This window comes from Canis aureus, chromosome 34 (genome assembly GCF_053574225.1).
Source record: "Canis aureus isolate CA01 chromosome 34, VMU_Caureus_v.1.0, whole genome shotgun sequence".
NCBI classification, from domain to species: Eukaryota; Metazoa; Chordata; class Mammalia; order Carnivora; family Canidae; genus Canis; species Canis aureus.
In genome coordinates this window covers 5534073-5549652 of record NC_135644.1, presented here as the reverse complement: position 1 = coordinate 5549652, position 15580 = coordinate 5534073, and the positions used below count along the sequence as shown (strand labels likewise).

At 37.1% G+C, this 15580-nt stretch overlaps 1 protein-coding gene across 7 annotated transcripts in view; it reads right to left on the bottom strand.

Annotated features, from left to right (window-relative positions):
* The window catches only part of PDE1A (phosphodiesterase 1A), a 337006-nt gene that overhangs the window by 53413 nt on the left and 268013 nt on the right, over positions 1-15580 (bottom strand). For all 7 annotated transcript variants that reach the window (XM_077883318.1, XM_077883317.1, XM_077883316.1 and 4 more), the window contains 4 exons: positions 15135-15201; positions 12181-12297; positions 11137-11277; positions 1953-2053 (listed from right to left, as the gene is read on the bottom strand). In XM_077883318.1, coding sequence (XP_077739444.1) covers positions 1953-2053; positions 11137-11277; positions 12181-12297; positions 15135-15201 — 426 coding nt within the window. The remainder of the gene's footprint in view (positions 1-1952; positions 2054-11136; positions 11278-12180; positions 12298-15134; positions 15202-15580) is intronic.

Genomic DNA, 15580 nt, shown 5'->3' with positions numbered 1-15580 from the left:
TAGATGATCCATACATAATGTGGCTCTCTGTCACTTCAGTCACTAAAAGCTCTAAAAACGTCTAATCTTTTAATAAAATATTCTTACGTGCCCCACATTTTTAAATGTAAAGTAATTTCCCACAGCTGCAAAATCAGTTGTTGGAAACATTGCTATTAAAAAGCAAATGGACAGACCATACGAAAACCTGCACATGAATGTTTCTAGCCCCTTTATTCGTAACCTTTATTCCAAAATTTGAAGTAACTAAGATATCCTTCATACATGAACAAGGAAACAAACTCTGTCCCTTCCATACAATGGAATATCATTCACCAATGAAAACAAATGAGCTATCAAGCCATGAAAAGACATCAAGGAACCTTAAATGCATATTATTAAGTGAAAGGAGCCAGTCTGAGAAGGCTTCCTATTGTATAATTTCAACTATATGACATTTTTGAAAAGGTAAAACCAAAGACACTAACAAGACCAGTGGTTGTCAGGTGTAAAGGGGTGGGGAGGGAGGAAGGGATGAACAGGTGAAGCACAGGGGATTTTAGGGAAGTGAACCTATTATGTACGATATATAACGGTGGATATATGGCATTATACATTTGTAAAATCCATGCAATGTGTACCACAAAGACTAGACTCTCATGTGTAGATGGGCTTTAGTTAATAATGTGTCAATAGTGGTTCATTAATTATAATAAAGGTAACCATACTGATGCAAGATGTTAACAGGGGCAACTGTAGGGGTGGGGAAAGAAAGAACATGGGAACTATGTACTTCATGTTCAGTTTTTCTATAAATCTAAAACTGCTCTAAGAAATGAAGTCTAGTAATTAAAAAAAGAAAAAAAATTAGTTTTCTCTTAATAGGACTAGAGGGTTCTACAGTAGTTCCAGAGAAACATTACATCCAGAGAAACTTACATCTCCATCTCAAGCATCTCTGACTTGTGAAAGACTCAGAGAAATGCCAGGATCCTATGTATAGAAAGTCAGATCATGATGAGTCCCAGACACATTCTGCCTCCCAGGCCCTGAGATCTCTGTGCAACCAAAAAAGAGCACAGAGCAGCTTTCTCTTATGAAATGAATTATGTCTCCCCAAAATTTATATGTTGAGGTCCTCTCATGCCTTGTACCTCCGAAGATGACCGTATTTGGAGATATGGCTTTTAAAAGAGGTAATTAAAGTTAAACAAGGTCATAAGGGTGTAGCCTAATCCATTATGGCTGATATTCTCATAAGAAGAGGGAGCAATACCAGGAATGTGTACCTACAGGGAAAAGGCCATGTGAAGACAGTGAGAAGATGGCCTTCTGCAGGAACCAAACCTGCTGACACTTCTTGGACTTCTAGACTTCAGAACTGTGAACATTTCTGTTATTTACACCACTCATCTGTGATTTTGGGAAAAGAGCCCTAGCAGACAGATACATCTCCACTCTGGTATTTGGATTCTAATACCTGCCATTATTACCATCATTAAAAAAAAAAAAAAAAAAAAAAAAAAAAACCAAAACTCATTTTCTAATTATTTTCAATTTAGCACTTCACACTAACTTGGAAATAAAGTTTCTTTGATTTTTTTTCCAGGAGCACAATTTTATTACTTTCAAATACATAATGATACTAAACTGATGCTTTAAATAATATGTTGTTAAGATTCATCTCAGTCAGTAGATGTCTGACTTGTGTGCTGGTTCAAACTTATGTTCTGGGCAGAGAGAAATTATCTGACACATTTTTACATTCTTTAAATTGCTAAATATGTCACCAAATGCTCATAGAATTTTCTTGATAAATAATTGATTGTAGCTTAAGAAATTTTTCTAGAATCCATTAAAATTGTTATTAGACATCTTCACTGTTATTTTTAAATTTTCTTAAAAATAAGTAATATGTAGAAAAATAGATTTCAAGTTTTAGCTTAGAAAAGTTAGTACTTTATATAGCTTACCTTGTCTGAATATGAAAGTTGTTTGTGGTTCCTGTATGCTCATAATCATGAATGGCAGCGGCAAAGACCATTGCTAAAATTTCCAGTTCAGTGAGCCAGTGCTAGTAAATTAAAGAAAGATACTATCATATTTAGAAAGCAGAAGCCATTTTGTATTTCTACAAGAGATTTCCAGTGCACCCAGTATAAGTAATCATATAAATACATTAAATTATTTTTATTGATTTTATTTTAATGATTATTTTTTAAGATTTTATTTACTTATTCATGAAAGACAAACAGAGAGAGGCAGAGACACAGGCAGAGGGAGAAACAGGTTCCCTGCAGGGAGCCCAATGTGGGACTCAATCCCACGACCCTGAGATCATGACCTGAGCCAAAAGGCAGACACTCACCCACTGAGCCACCCAGGTGCCCCATATTTTTATTGATTTTTAAATACATTTTTTCTTCCCATTTCACACCCATTGATGGTGCATAATGAATGTTTCATGAGATCAGTGATTGTTTCATGGCTTGTAAATTCAAAATACAGACCTTATAATGTTCCTTGCCAATCAGAAAAGGATTAATTTTCTATGATTTAAAAGGTAAGCCCTGAGTGGATTTTTGAATTCACAGACTTATGATTTTGGGCTCTCATATAATCAATTACAGCTCAGTAATTTTAATAATTTTTGGCATAAGGGTCCATATACCATTAAGATGTCTCTAGCTAGACTTTCGTAGAAAACTCTTCTATGAGAAGATTTTACACCTAAGAGTTGCAAATACTCACTTTGCTCTTTAGAGAACTGAACTTCACTTTTATATTTAAAGATCTGTAAGAGTTTCTAAGACTTTATCAAATTTCTTCTTCATAACACACATAAACTGTGCAATTAAACTTTTTTTTAAAGATTTATTTATTTACTCCTGGGAGACACACAGAGAGAGAAGCAGAGACATAGGCAGAGGGAGAAGCAGCCTCCCCGCAGCAGGCTCCCATGCGGGACTCGATCCCAGATCTTGGGATCACGCTCTGAGCCAAAGGCAGACGCTCAACCACTGAGCCACCAGGCATCCCTGCAAGTAAACTTAATAATAAAGATAGAACAAGTGTTTTCATATAAAATCCAGACCACTTGCTTCATATCCATTGATCTTTCTGTTATCAATTAATTAGATGGTTTAACAAAATTTCTCTATTTTAAGTCTACTTAGGTAATTTGGTAGTTTATTCATCACTGAAATTTTGCATAACAGTTTTATTATACTGTCCATTATGGTAACCACATGTGACCACTTAAATTGAAAATAAATAAAATTAAGATTAAGTTCATTTTCCCAGGCACAGAAGCTACATTTCAACTGTTCAAAAGTCACATGTAGCAAGTAGTTACCATATGAAACCCTGCAGATGCAGTGTTTCCATCTCACAGAAAGTTCTATTAGATAGAAGTACAAGTAGGTGGTACTTGATGGTGGGAAATGGAGGATCCAAATGATACAGAGTTTGCTTTTAGGAGTCTCATTTCCATGTATTTAAACAATGAACTCATATAAAGCAACAGAAAAATATATTGTAAACTACATGCATACTTCATAAAAGGTCACAAAAAAAAGGTACAATTGAAGGGCAGATAGAATGTCTATTTGGTGGCAGGGATCTTGGAAGAATGAGCAAAGATTAGATTGCCCATACTACGTGCAGTATTAGGAACAGAGAGATTCTAAATAGAAAGAGCAAATGCAGAATGATACTATAGAGGCCGATATGGAAGTTGAGCTGCCAATAGTACAGTTGTATTGGAGAATTGAGAGGAATGAGAGTGGAGAGTGCAGATCAGATTATGGGAAGAGTTGACAGACTACTTTGATTAAAGCTGATGAATTTGGATTTTGTATGAAATGCAAGAGGGAGCCACTGTAGTAGGTCCAATGAGTCAAAAATGAGAGGCAACAACTGTTAAATTTCCTAATTGACGAAGCCATGATCTTATTAACCTTTGCTCCTCTTCACATAACCTATCATGGTCATCAGCACATAGTCGGAACTTAACATTTGTCTGCTGACTTGAATTTCACTGGTTTTGCTTTAGGAGGAGGTAGTACGGAGTAGTAAATAATCTCTACCATGGATAATCAGACAATTCTGGTTTTAAATCTTTGTTGATCCTTAGGCAAATAAGTTATTTACCCTCTGAGCCACAAGTTCCCATGAAAGAATTTGTGATCATTCCCTGTGGAATTTTTTTTCCCCTGTGGAATTTTAAAAGAAGTTTTTAAGTTAATGTATTCAGCGTGCCTTTCACAAATCTTGTCATACAGTAAAACACAGAAAAAAAAATGTCATTTTACTGAACTTATTACCTTAAGTGCACTGTAGAAGGCACTGAGTCTGGAAAATAATAGTGAGCTAACATATCTTTAGTGATTGCAATTCAAGAATAAATGTCTCACAGCTGGAAGACTGAGAAGAAATGATTTTCAGAACCAATGGGAGTTGATATAACTAGCTATTTTGTGTTTATGGGTGCATTTAATTGTGAGTCATTAAAAGGAAGAATGGCCTGTGTTATAGACTAAAGTGGGACTGAGCCTCCAATGTCCCCAGTGTGACTGGGAATTAAACACCATGAAATGAATAGCAATTAAAGTCAAACCAGGTTTTGTACCCCCAGAAATTCATTGTTTTATATAAAAAAATGATCCTAGAAACAAGTCACCAGTTTTCTTACATATTTCCTATTTTTTCTAAAGATTTTATTTATTGGAGAGAGAGTCCATTTAGGGATGAGGCAGAGGGAGAAGAGAATCTTAAGCAGACTCCATGCTGAGCATGGACCTCAAAGTAGGGCTCAACCCCAGGACCCTGAGATTATGACTTGAGCCAAAACCAAGAGTTGGACACTTCACAGACTGTGCCACCCAGTGCCCCGTATGTATTTCCTATTGATTATATTTAAGATTTAGAGATTTCACTGTGATTTAAAAAACCCCCGTAACATTCAATATCTGCAATAACATAGAATATGAAGTTGCAATTCTAAAAAAAAATTAGGGCAACAGAGATGGATTTTAATTATAGATTATCTCATAAGTATTTACAAGTATCTTCTTAGCTGTCAAAACTAATTATACTTATTTCTTGTTTTTTGTCTCATTATTCTGCTTCCCATAAATACTACTTCCTCCACAAATCCCTCTTATTTATTGCCACATGATAGCCCTAGGAATTAAGCTTAAATTATAAAATACTCTGGAGAGAGTAAAATGTTGACCTCTCTCACCGAATTCTAAAAGCACATCTATTTCGTATTAGTGAAAGTAGAATTTGGGGCTGATTTTTAGTTCCTTGGTTGTTTACTCGTTTTACATGAGTGCCAAATAGAGAATTCTAACTCAGAAAATGGATGCTTACATTCATGGATTTTGTGTGAATCATGAGAACACGCCAGAGAGAACAAGGCTGAGCCCTGTCCCTCTTCCCTAATAGCACAGTGGTCAGTACATCATCTACTTTCTTCTGATTCCTCATGGGTGACATAAAGGGTTAAAATGAGGAGTCATGATCAGTGCAGACACTGTTCTTCATCTGAACTGCAGTTTGCATTTTGTCTAGAGACACACCCAGGCACACTAACCCTAAAGTGAGCGGTCCTCGAATTACATCAGAGGGACCTGCTGGCTGCCAACGGTAGTTTGTACAAGGACTGAAAGGAGAAAGAAAGGAGAAGGAGCTGACACGGACTGAACATGTTAGTGAACATGGTTGCTGTTTGTTTGTATAATCACCCTATTTTCCACTTACGCGGTAGATGTTTTTATCTTTACTTGGCAGATAACAAAGCTGAATCCTAAAGAATTGAATCAACCTGCCAAAGGTCACATAATTATCAAGAGGCAGAGCAGGAATGCAAGCCGTCCAGTGTTTCTCCTCCCTCCGGCGACCACAGTATTCCCTCTACCAATGACAACAGCATCCAGTACTTGAGGGAGACAATATGCAGAACACAGTTTTCTAAGGTTTCAGAAGCAGAATTTCTAGATGATTTAACTGGGTATATTGATGGGTAGAGCCTTTAAGACTTAAGATGTAAATTTTCATATCTGAATTATTCTGTGTGTGTGTGTGTGAGAAAGAGAAAGAGAGAGAAAGTGTATGTGCGTATATAATGTTGGGAGAGTTTCAGGTCAGAAAACAACATTGACCTATTAATTCCTCATGTGTCTAAAACGGCATAATTAACAACTCTTTTAGCTAAATTGTAGGGTTGGACACCTTTTTCTCTATCCCTTTGAACAAGATGACATAGTTTGCTATAACTTATCCAGTATAGGGCAGCCCTGGTGGCACAGCGGTTTAGCGCCGCCTGCAGCCCGGGGTGTGATCCTGGAGACCCGGGATCGAGTCCCACATCAGGCTCCTTGCATGGAGCCTGCTTCTCCCTCTGCCTGTGTCTCTGCCTCTCTCTCCCTCTCTCTCTCTCTGTGTTTCTCATGAATAAGTAAATAAATAAATCTTTAAAAAAAAAAAAAAAACTTATCCAGTATAGAGAGTATTATAATATTAATATTAATATTAATATACTCCAGTATAGAGAGTATAATATTAATATTAATTAATATTAATTTTTATACATATAAAATAATATAGAATAAAAATAAGTTAATAATTAAGATGTCTGTTAATGCCTATTATGTTTCAGGAACTAGGGTAGGTGCATCCATATATGGTGTCATTGACTCTTCACTGTCATCCTACATGGTGGTCAGTATTATTAACTACATATTAATGACAAGAAAACCAAGGTAGTGAGTGAGTGAGCTAGGTCATGGTAGAGCAGAGTTTCAACCCTATGTCTGATTGCCTGGAAAGCCTGCACTCTTTCCACTCTTCTAAACATTGTTGTCTGGAAAGCCATTTGCAAGAACAGAATCACCACATAGTTTGTAGAATAGAAACATATTGGCATATTCTCTGCAGATTGATTGGAGAAAACCTGAGTCATTCCAGAGCGTGGGAGGCTATTTCTGGGTATAGTCAGTGGACTTACAATTTCCAAAAGAAATAGATCTCACGTCATCATTTTTTTCTTCTACTCCTGATATTAGAACACAGTGCCAGGAGCCCTTAAACACAAATGTTCCTTTACCAAGGCCCTAGGATGATTTCAAATTCGGAGAGACATTTGGAGGTGGCTTCGCAGCATCTGGTGAAGCAATTTGCTCCTTAGCAAATGGATTGAGGTACCACACACCACTGTCACCTTGGCACAGGGCTACAAGTTAATTAAGTGTCAAAGGACAGAGAGAGAGATGGACTGGGATCAAGTTTCCTCTGCAGTCTAGTCCCAGGCTGAGGGCATCCCTGTGACATTAACAGACTGAAGGGCAAGAGCTCCATCACAGTCCCTTTCAGGCACTGGTCCTCAGCACATTTTGCAGGTGGCAGGCTGCATTAGTCACAGTTTGGGGCTGCCACCGGACTACTCCATAAATGTCACATGGATAAGACTGTCGTGAAATAACAGGGCATCAACTAAAACAAGAAAGCCAGTGACCCAGTCTTCCCCGTTATCAAATCCGAGGGGTTTCAGCTAAATGAATATTTCTATAATGCATTTTTGTGGTTTCAAAGAACCAACACATTCATCTGTGGGAAAATTAATACTAACCTACCACTGCTTTTTTCATCTGAAGCTTGTTAAAATAACTTCCCTAAAGCTACCAAGCGGGCTGTGTAATTTAGTTTTGGCAACATCGTCAATAAATTCATTATTCATTTTGCCTTTCCTCTTACCATCTTTCATAAAATTTCTCATTACTCCCTGTAGTTTAAATATATTTTCCTGATCTCGGACAATGACAGTCTTCCACTAGAGGATTTTTTGTAAAGGCCACACTAATAGATGAGTAAAGAGCCCACTGACACGTTGCTGAAGGATGAATCAATTAGAAACCAGTTCCCCACCCCATGGAACCTGCTAAAGTAGAGTGAAGTTATGTTTATGATTGGTAAGTTACGGACTATGTGATCTTTACTAATGTCATCTTTCTAGCAGTCAGGCCAGGCCAGGCCAGATTTCCCCAGTCTTCCAGAGAAGTTAGGATGGCTTGTTATTCCCGGGAAAGAGTCCTCCTCACAAGTTGGAGGCAAAAGTCACACCGTGGATATGAATTTCTCCTTTTACCAATAATACAGCATCCTTCATCTCTTCGATGTCAACTTCAGAAGAGAAGTTCTTTTTTTTTTTTTTTTAATAAATTTTTATTTATTTATGATAGTCACACAGAGAGAGAGAGAGAGGCAGAGACACAGGCAGAGGGAGAAGCAGGCTCCATGCCGGGAGCCCGACGTGGGATTTGATCCCGGGTCTCCAGGATCACGCCCTGGGCCAAAGGCAGGCGCCAAACCGCTGCGCCACCCAGGGATCCCCAGAAGAGAAGTTCTGAAGCTGAAATAGGCTTTTATTTGGCTGTCTTTACACTGATAGCAAAAAAAAAAAAAAATTACTTAAGCAGAAACATATTTCTAAATGATGGAATTTTGATTACCTCCCCTCATAAAACAGTACATATCTCCTCATTGCATTTCCTAATTAAAGTAGATATTTGATTATCCTGAAGGAGGCATTACTTTTCAGAGCGGCACTTAAATATTTCATTTCTCAGTTAACTTTTTCAAAGCCACAGAATTTAGGAAAGAGGACATGCTACACTTAAAATGAAAACCATCTCACTACTGGATTCAGGACCAAGGCCTTAGAAAGGAAAGAGCAAGTAGCTCTCACCAGGAAGATGTCGAAGTGGCTTTTTTCAAGTGTAACAGCATTTGTGGCTATCAGGAGGCAAAGAGTCAAGAAATAGCTGTGAAAGTCAAGTCTTATAAAACCAAAGGAACTTTAAAAGAATTTCTGTGTGTGTGTGTGTGTGTGTGTGTGTGTGTGTGTGTGTGTGTGCTCAGGTGCTAGAAACAGTTATAAAGAAGGCTATGTAACTACTTTCTAAAAGCTTATCAATCTTACAGCTATGGCTTTGAATGCTTGATTTTCTACTTTATAAAAAAAAAGATTTTATTTATTTATTTATGAGAGACAAAGAGAGAGAGAGGCAGAGACATAGGCAGAGGGAGAAGCAGGCTCCATGCAGGGAGCCTGATGCGGGACTTGATCCTGGGTCTCCAGGATCCCACCCCGGGCTGAAGGTAGGCGGCGCTGAACTCCTGAGCCACTGGGGCTGCCCTCTACTTTTTTTTTTTTTTTTTAAGATTTTTATTTATTCAATCATGAGAGACACACACAGAGAGAGAGGCAGAGACGCAGGCAGAGGGAGAAGCAGACTCCATGCAGGGAGCCTGACGCGGGACTGGATCCCGGGTCTCCAGGATCACGCCCTGGGCTGAAGGCGGTGCTAAACCGCTGAGCCACCTGGGCTGCCCTTATTTTCTACTTATTATTGTTAACTTCTACTTCCCTTTACATGTCAAACCAGACTCCTGGAAAGATGAGTGAGTAAGCTTCAACCCAGGACCAAGGAAGTCCCGCCATGATTGCATCTGATCTCAGCCGAGGGGCACAGTTACACCGTAAGTCTGGGATGCCCGTACATATGTCTTACAATAGAAAAACATAAGCTCTGAGGGTGACAACACACACAGTTCATTCAGCCTTCTACAAGGTCACAAGGGGGCCATGCTATTTCATAAGTTAAATTTTTGAGATTTCTTTCTCCCCTAAATAGGACTTAACTCCAGAGCAGGTTACATTACTTTGTAATTTTGTGGTAGAATGTGTATGTCTATTGGATTGGTGGTAAGACTCCAAGAAAATCCTTTATTGAAAGCCTTTATTAAAAATTGATCTGCTAGCCATTAGCCATTATAACTGCCAGCTATGTAAGTGAAGCTCCATGGATGTCCTGCCCACTGATGTCCCCAGATGTCTTCAGCCATGGTTGCTAGCTAATTGTAAATCTATCAACAACCTCAAGTGAGAACCTGCTAGTTGGGACCCTTCTAACTACAGACCCTTGGGAGATATTGATGAGTTGTTGTTTTAAGCCACTAGTTTTAGAGCAGTTTGTTTTGGACAAACAGATCATCGAAACACAGGTTAGAAGTGGGATCTGGGCCCAAGGCATTGGTGGATATGCAACGTTTTGGAGGCAAAGAAAGATGAAGAGGAGTAGATAATTTCTTCAATCATAATATGAGACACTATTGGATGAACCACAGAAAATGGACTGTATGTGTAGTAAACAACACACTATTGTTTCTTGGGGGAAAATAAAATTGTTATGAAAATTTTCTATGTATGATAAAGTTGAAGAATCATGCAACTGTTGTATATTTTCAAGATCTTCAGGATGACATACTGTGGCCCTGGGGCATTGCTTGGGACCAGATTAAGAACGGTCTCTGGTGTGGACAGATGAGGTGTTGAGGATCTCTGGGCCCCAGAGAGTATTAGTTACATAGATCGGAGTGCCAGTGACCCAACAGAACATGTGTGTGACTTCTAAAATCAAAATAGTTAGTGCATATTGTGGGATTTGGTGGAGCATTCTATTTACATGCAGTTTATGGCACTGCTTCAGCATAGGCTGACGCATAAAAGAATCAAGAAGGTACCAAGAAATTCCAAGCAGTGTCAGAATTCCTAACATCTACTCAGGTTGTCTCCAGATTGCATTGCTGAGTTAGTCACTGATTCATTCATGTGGAAAGAAGAGGAAGGAGAATTTGGGAAAATTCATAGAAATAATTTCCGAAATCCCTACTAGGATTTGATTGTGATTAGCAATGCAACTAAAGGAGAAAAAGCCACAGAGGTCAGCTTGGGAGAACATGATAATATGAAGAAAGAGCACTGTAGCTTTTATCCCAAGACTTTTTATGTAGGTCATTTTTTTTGGCTGATCCCTACAGGAAAAATAGGTTATGAACAAAAATATTCTAGAGTTCAAATTTTGGGAATTTTGCAGTATATTTGCATTTGCCTCTGGATATCTTTTCACAGAGTTAAAATATTTTTTTGGAAAATGTATATTATGAACAACTCATTAACCCTCATAAATCCAAAAGATCATTTCTTACAATACTTCTATGGGCATTAAAGGGACAATGGCAACGTAAAAGAAAGGAATTTGATATGCCAAACTATTCCAAACTAACAGACTTCAGTTACAAAAACTTTCTTACCATGATACCTGTATGAAGCATTATGTAGTGCACAGTTTGCGTGACATCAGCTGCATGAATCAAATTGTGATAAGGATTTTTGTACTTGCTGTAACCAACTTCTAAAGCTTCTGCAAAGGAAATTAGGCAAGAAACAGGAATCTGCGAAAAGTAATAATTATGATTATATTTTGACCAAAATAGTAGCACTAAATCAACATGAGCACAACAATGTTTGGGATAGGACACAAATATGAGTCAGATGTGAGCAGTAGGTTCTTGAAGTTAAATGTAGGTTGTTCTGAAAAACTGTTTTATTAACCTGTTAGCTTTTAATCCTGAGAAAGATTGCAACCTCCGGGTCTTTGACTAAGATAGATGAAATAACAATCTTACCCATAAAAAAAAAAAAAAAAAAAAAAAAAAAAATCTTACCCATACTGTCATCTTTAAATGTTTATATTTTCCAGGGCCAAGACAGAAGGCTAGTTCTTAAAAGGGTAAAGTTCCCAATTACAGTTGGGAAGTTTAGTTTTTCTATCTGTAATACAAGGGATTAAAATAAATGACCTCCCAGTACCTTCTAGCTCAAAAAGGCCATGATCCCATTGGTAATGAGGAAAGGTACACCTTGCAGAGTGCTCAAAAATCTGGATCAAATCTGTTGCTTAAGTGGCTCTAAATGAAATTAATTAGAAGCTCTTTCATCTCAGTTTAAGAAAAGCTACCAATAAAGGTTCATTCTGTGTTTGGGAAACAAAGATTATATTAAAACAAAAACAAAAACACAGCTCCCAATCTCTACATGACTGTTCTGTGAGTAATTCAGGGGGATGTTGTATCTTGTTGGAATGGGGCTACCATGGCCCCATGATATCCGTGTGGAAATATGTCAATGAGTCATGGAAAATAGCTACACCGCGTGGTGAACTCATCCCCCTAGGCCTGGGACCTGCCGACTAGAAACATGAAATGCACTGATTGATGACTTGATGGCTCTGCATTTTAATTCTTACTCAGATAACTAATTCTAGGAGCATTTTACTTTTGTTCCATGTTTCTGACCTTGAAACGATTGATAAGATCATATCTGGTAAACAGTTCATAAATCATAAACTTCAGACTGTGTTCTCCACTTGCTTCATTTAAGGCAAATACGTCAAAAGACCATTTATCAACGTCCTGTAAGAAGAAAAAAGGAGTAAATACTTTAGATGACAATATTATAGAGTTGTTTCTTTCTATAAAAAATTCTTGGAAAGATCAAGAATTGTAGATTCAGCAGGTCACATTTCAATTTAGAACATCAGGGTATATTTTCCCCAGTGTCTGCGATGACAAGAGGCACTTAGTATCCCTGGGTTTACAAAAGTGAGGCCATACCATGTGCTGTAAGTGCTAAAATCTTCCCTTAATCCCAGAGTTATCAAACTGGATGTAATAAACCCCATAACACTGTAATACTGATCTCATTCTCCATCTCTCTTCAAATCCACCCCAAAAATCACTTTCCCAGAGTGGGCTTCATTTTGAGGTAGAATTACAGGTATGCAGGTGATGTCAATGTCAGTGGAGCTATAGGGGAAAGCGGTTCCAGCTTCTTTTTTCCCAACCACCACCTTCTACATGGCTTGAAATTCCACTCTAAGAGTTAGTCCTTGGATTTAAAGCTTTGATATTTTATGTCTTCTTTTAAGATGCAATTACCCTAGAAAGATAGAGGACTACCTTATTCCTCACTCTAACCTTGGCTGATTCATTTATACTTTCCTCCAGGGACAGAGGGAAAGGGAAAGGAAGTGAGGCCTTTGATTGAGGAGAGGGAGGAAGAAAGTAATTACAGCATTTCAGGTGATTCCCTAGGGAAGTGGGCAGGTCTGTAGGGAAAGGAGTACATACATACCCTTGGAAAAACTCCACTGACAGTGGGAGGAGAGAAAGCAATGAGCAAGTATGCCAAACCATTCCAGCTACCTCATGACTTTTTGCTTTAGGTAAGGCCAGGATGAAATCTTGCAGAGAGGTTCATAAAATGGACTTGTAACAGTGATATCAACCCTATATACTAAAGAGGTTTTAATATAAAATTTTAATTGCTAAAATTTTAAAAATTTAAAGAAATAACAACAGTAAATTGTAAGGATTATTAGAAACTACTAGCAAAGTGTATGTTTACATACACATAGCAGGTTTAGTACTGGGTAGGCAACCTTAAGACTGTGCATTAATTTTTAATTTGAGCTGAGATTATTTAGAACTTCGTTCATTTAACAAATGTTTACAGAGGCCAATTATCTGTACTGTAACACGCTGAAACTAAACTGAGAATCTGATAAAAAGTATTCAAACAGTCTCTTTTAAAAATACTGTTTTTGAAAATAGCAATAACAGCTTCAAATGGTATTTTTAATCACTTGAAAAAACCAATGAGATATTTTTTTTATTTGCTTGTATGCCTTTGTTAAATTCCTTCCATTTGGCCCTGGTTTGATCCCCAAACACTTGCTTTATGTGTTTGTGAATTTAAAATCTCTGAAGGTTGTGTTAGAAGACATCTTACCATCAGTAAATCTCAAATGAGGCCAACAAATCTTTGATCAAATTCCAAAGCTAACACAGAAGAATTAGTTCAGATTGCTAGGAAGCTGCTGTTTATAGTTCCTGCTAGGGGTTTCCCACTGAATAAAAGTTAGTTTTCCACTGTGGGGGATTTTTATCAACAATGATGATTTACATTTATAAACTAGTACAGATGCTTCATTGAGAACAAACAAGACAAGAAGTACCTCAGGAAGCAAGACCTATTTAAAAATATTCCTTAATGGTAATATTTCCTCCTTCCACCTGTTCGTTTCTACATTTTTTCTATCCTGTATTTTAGAAAAGTGTTTACTTTCTCTCATACTAAAATATTGTGTTGGTTTCCACATAAAGGTTATTAAAATAAAAAAAATTAAAAAGTTATATTCTTGCCCACAGTTGGGAAAATCAAAACCTCACAAGATCCAAGAAGTAATTAATATCCTATAATGTGACATTTCACTTATATATTTGTCTTTATTATAGCTTTAGAAACATATAAAAAAGTATCCAAGAAAAACTAAAATTAATAAGATTAAAGTCTAATATGCAGCAGAGGAAAAAAAATATGCAAAGAGGATGCTTAAAAGGAAATTAACCAAAGAATATAAGTAGCAATATAAATTTAAACTAGAAAAGGAGTTTAATAAATCAGAAATAAAGCAACTCAGGATGGTCCGTTGCCAGTGTCCTTTAAATTCTTGGGTGATATAAGAAAACCACCATGAAATTGTTAGAGGAGACAAAGTTGAATTTCTCCACCCAAATTAAATGATAGAAAGAAATAAGAGATGTCGAATGGTGAGCCTGCAAAATGCCTCTAGAAATAGGAACAGAGCTCATGGGTACACAAGCAGTGGGACAACTGGACCCAAAACTGTCACCACTTCAGAGTTTCGACTCCAGCTATTTCTAACATATTTCATACTGCATTTGGGTCTTGGCCACAGAAAAGCAGAGATAAGAGAGACAAATTTCTTTTTCTTTTCTTAATTTTATCTTTTTATATTTTCCCAGACCTAAAATTCTAAACAAATTTCTTTCATATAAGTTTTGTCCTGGAACATCTTTTTTTAACACATGCAACTTTCCTGTAATATATATATAAAAAATATGTATATTCTGACAAGTCCTAGTGCCTTCTTAACACTGAATTCAAGATCTACCTAAATAAAGCATGAAGAAGAAAAAAAATCACATATGTGTGTGCACACATATGCATATGCATGGATATAATTTGTTAGTGCAAATCAATCCTCATGTAAGTCTACAATGAGTCATGACTTGGAACACAAGACATGTTGTAAATGGCTACAGTATTTTTTATGTACCAATACACAAGCTGCAACAAAGACCCATTCTTATTTTCTCCCAGCCATTTTAATAAGATTTGAAAAAAATGACTATTTGAAAAATTAAAATAATTGAAATTATTTCACCTTTAACGTTACTATGACAGCTTCTGGATATACCAAACCAACCATGTGATAGGACTTTCTGTACATCCTGAAAAAGAAAAGTAAGTATTTATATGACTCATATACTTGAAGTTTTCAACTATTTTTTAAATATAAGGGAAGAGATTACTTTTGACTTGTTCACCTTGTATCATTACTTTCAGGCTGTCTTTGTGGCAACAATGATAACTATGGTCAACATTTATTGAGAATCTACAATGTGGCGTATGCTTATATGAATTTGCCTACACACAAGCACCCTACTAAGTCAATATAATTGACATCTTTCTCTTCACTTCATCCTATTAAAAGAGATTGTCCTTTGTATGTGCAACAACGCTTTTTGGCATGCCACTACATCAATGACAGAAGAGTTATTCTTGTTTTGTGTTCATTTATGTGCCAAAATTTTCAGGCTGGAAGCTGAA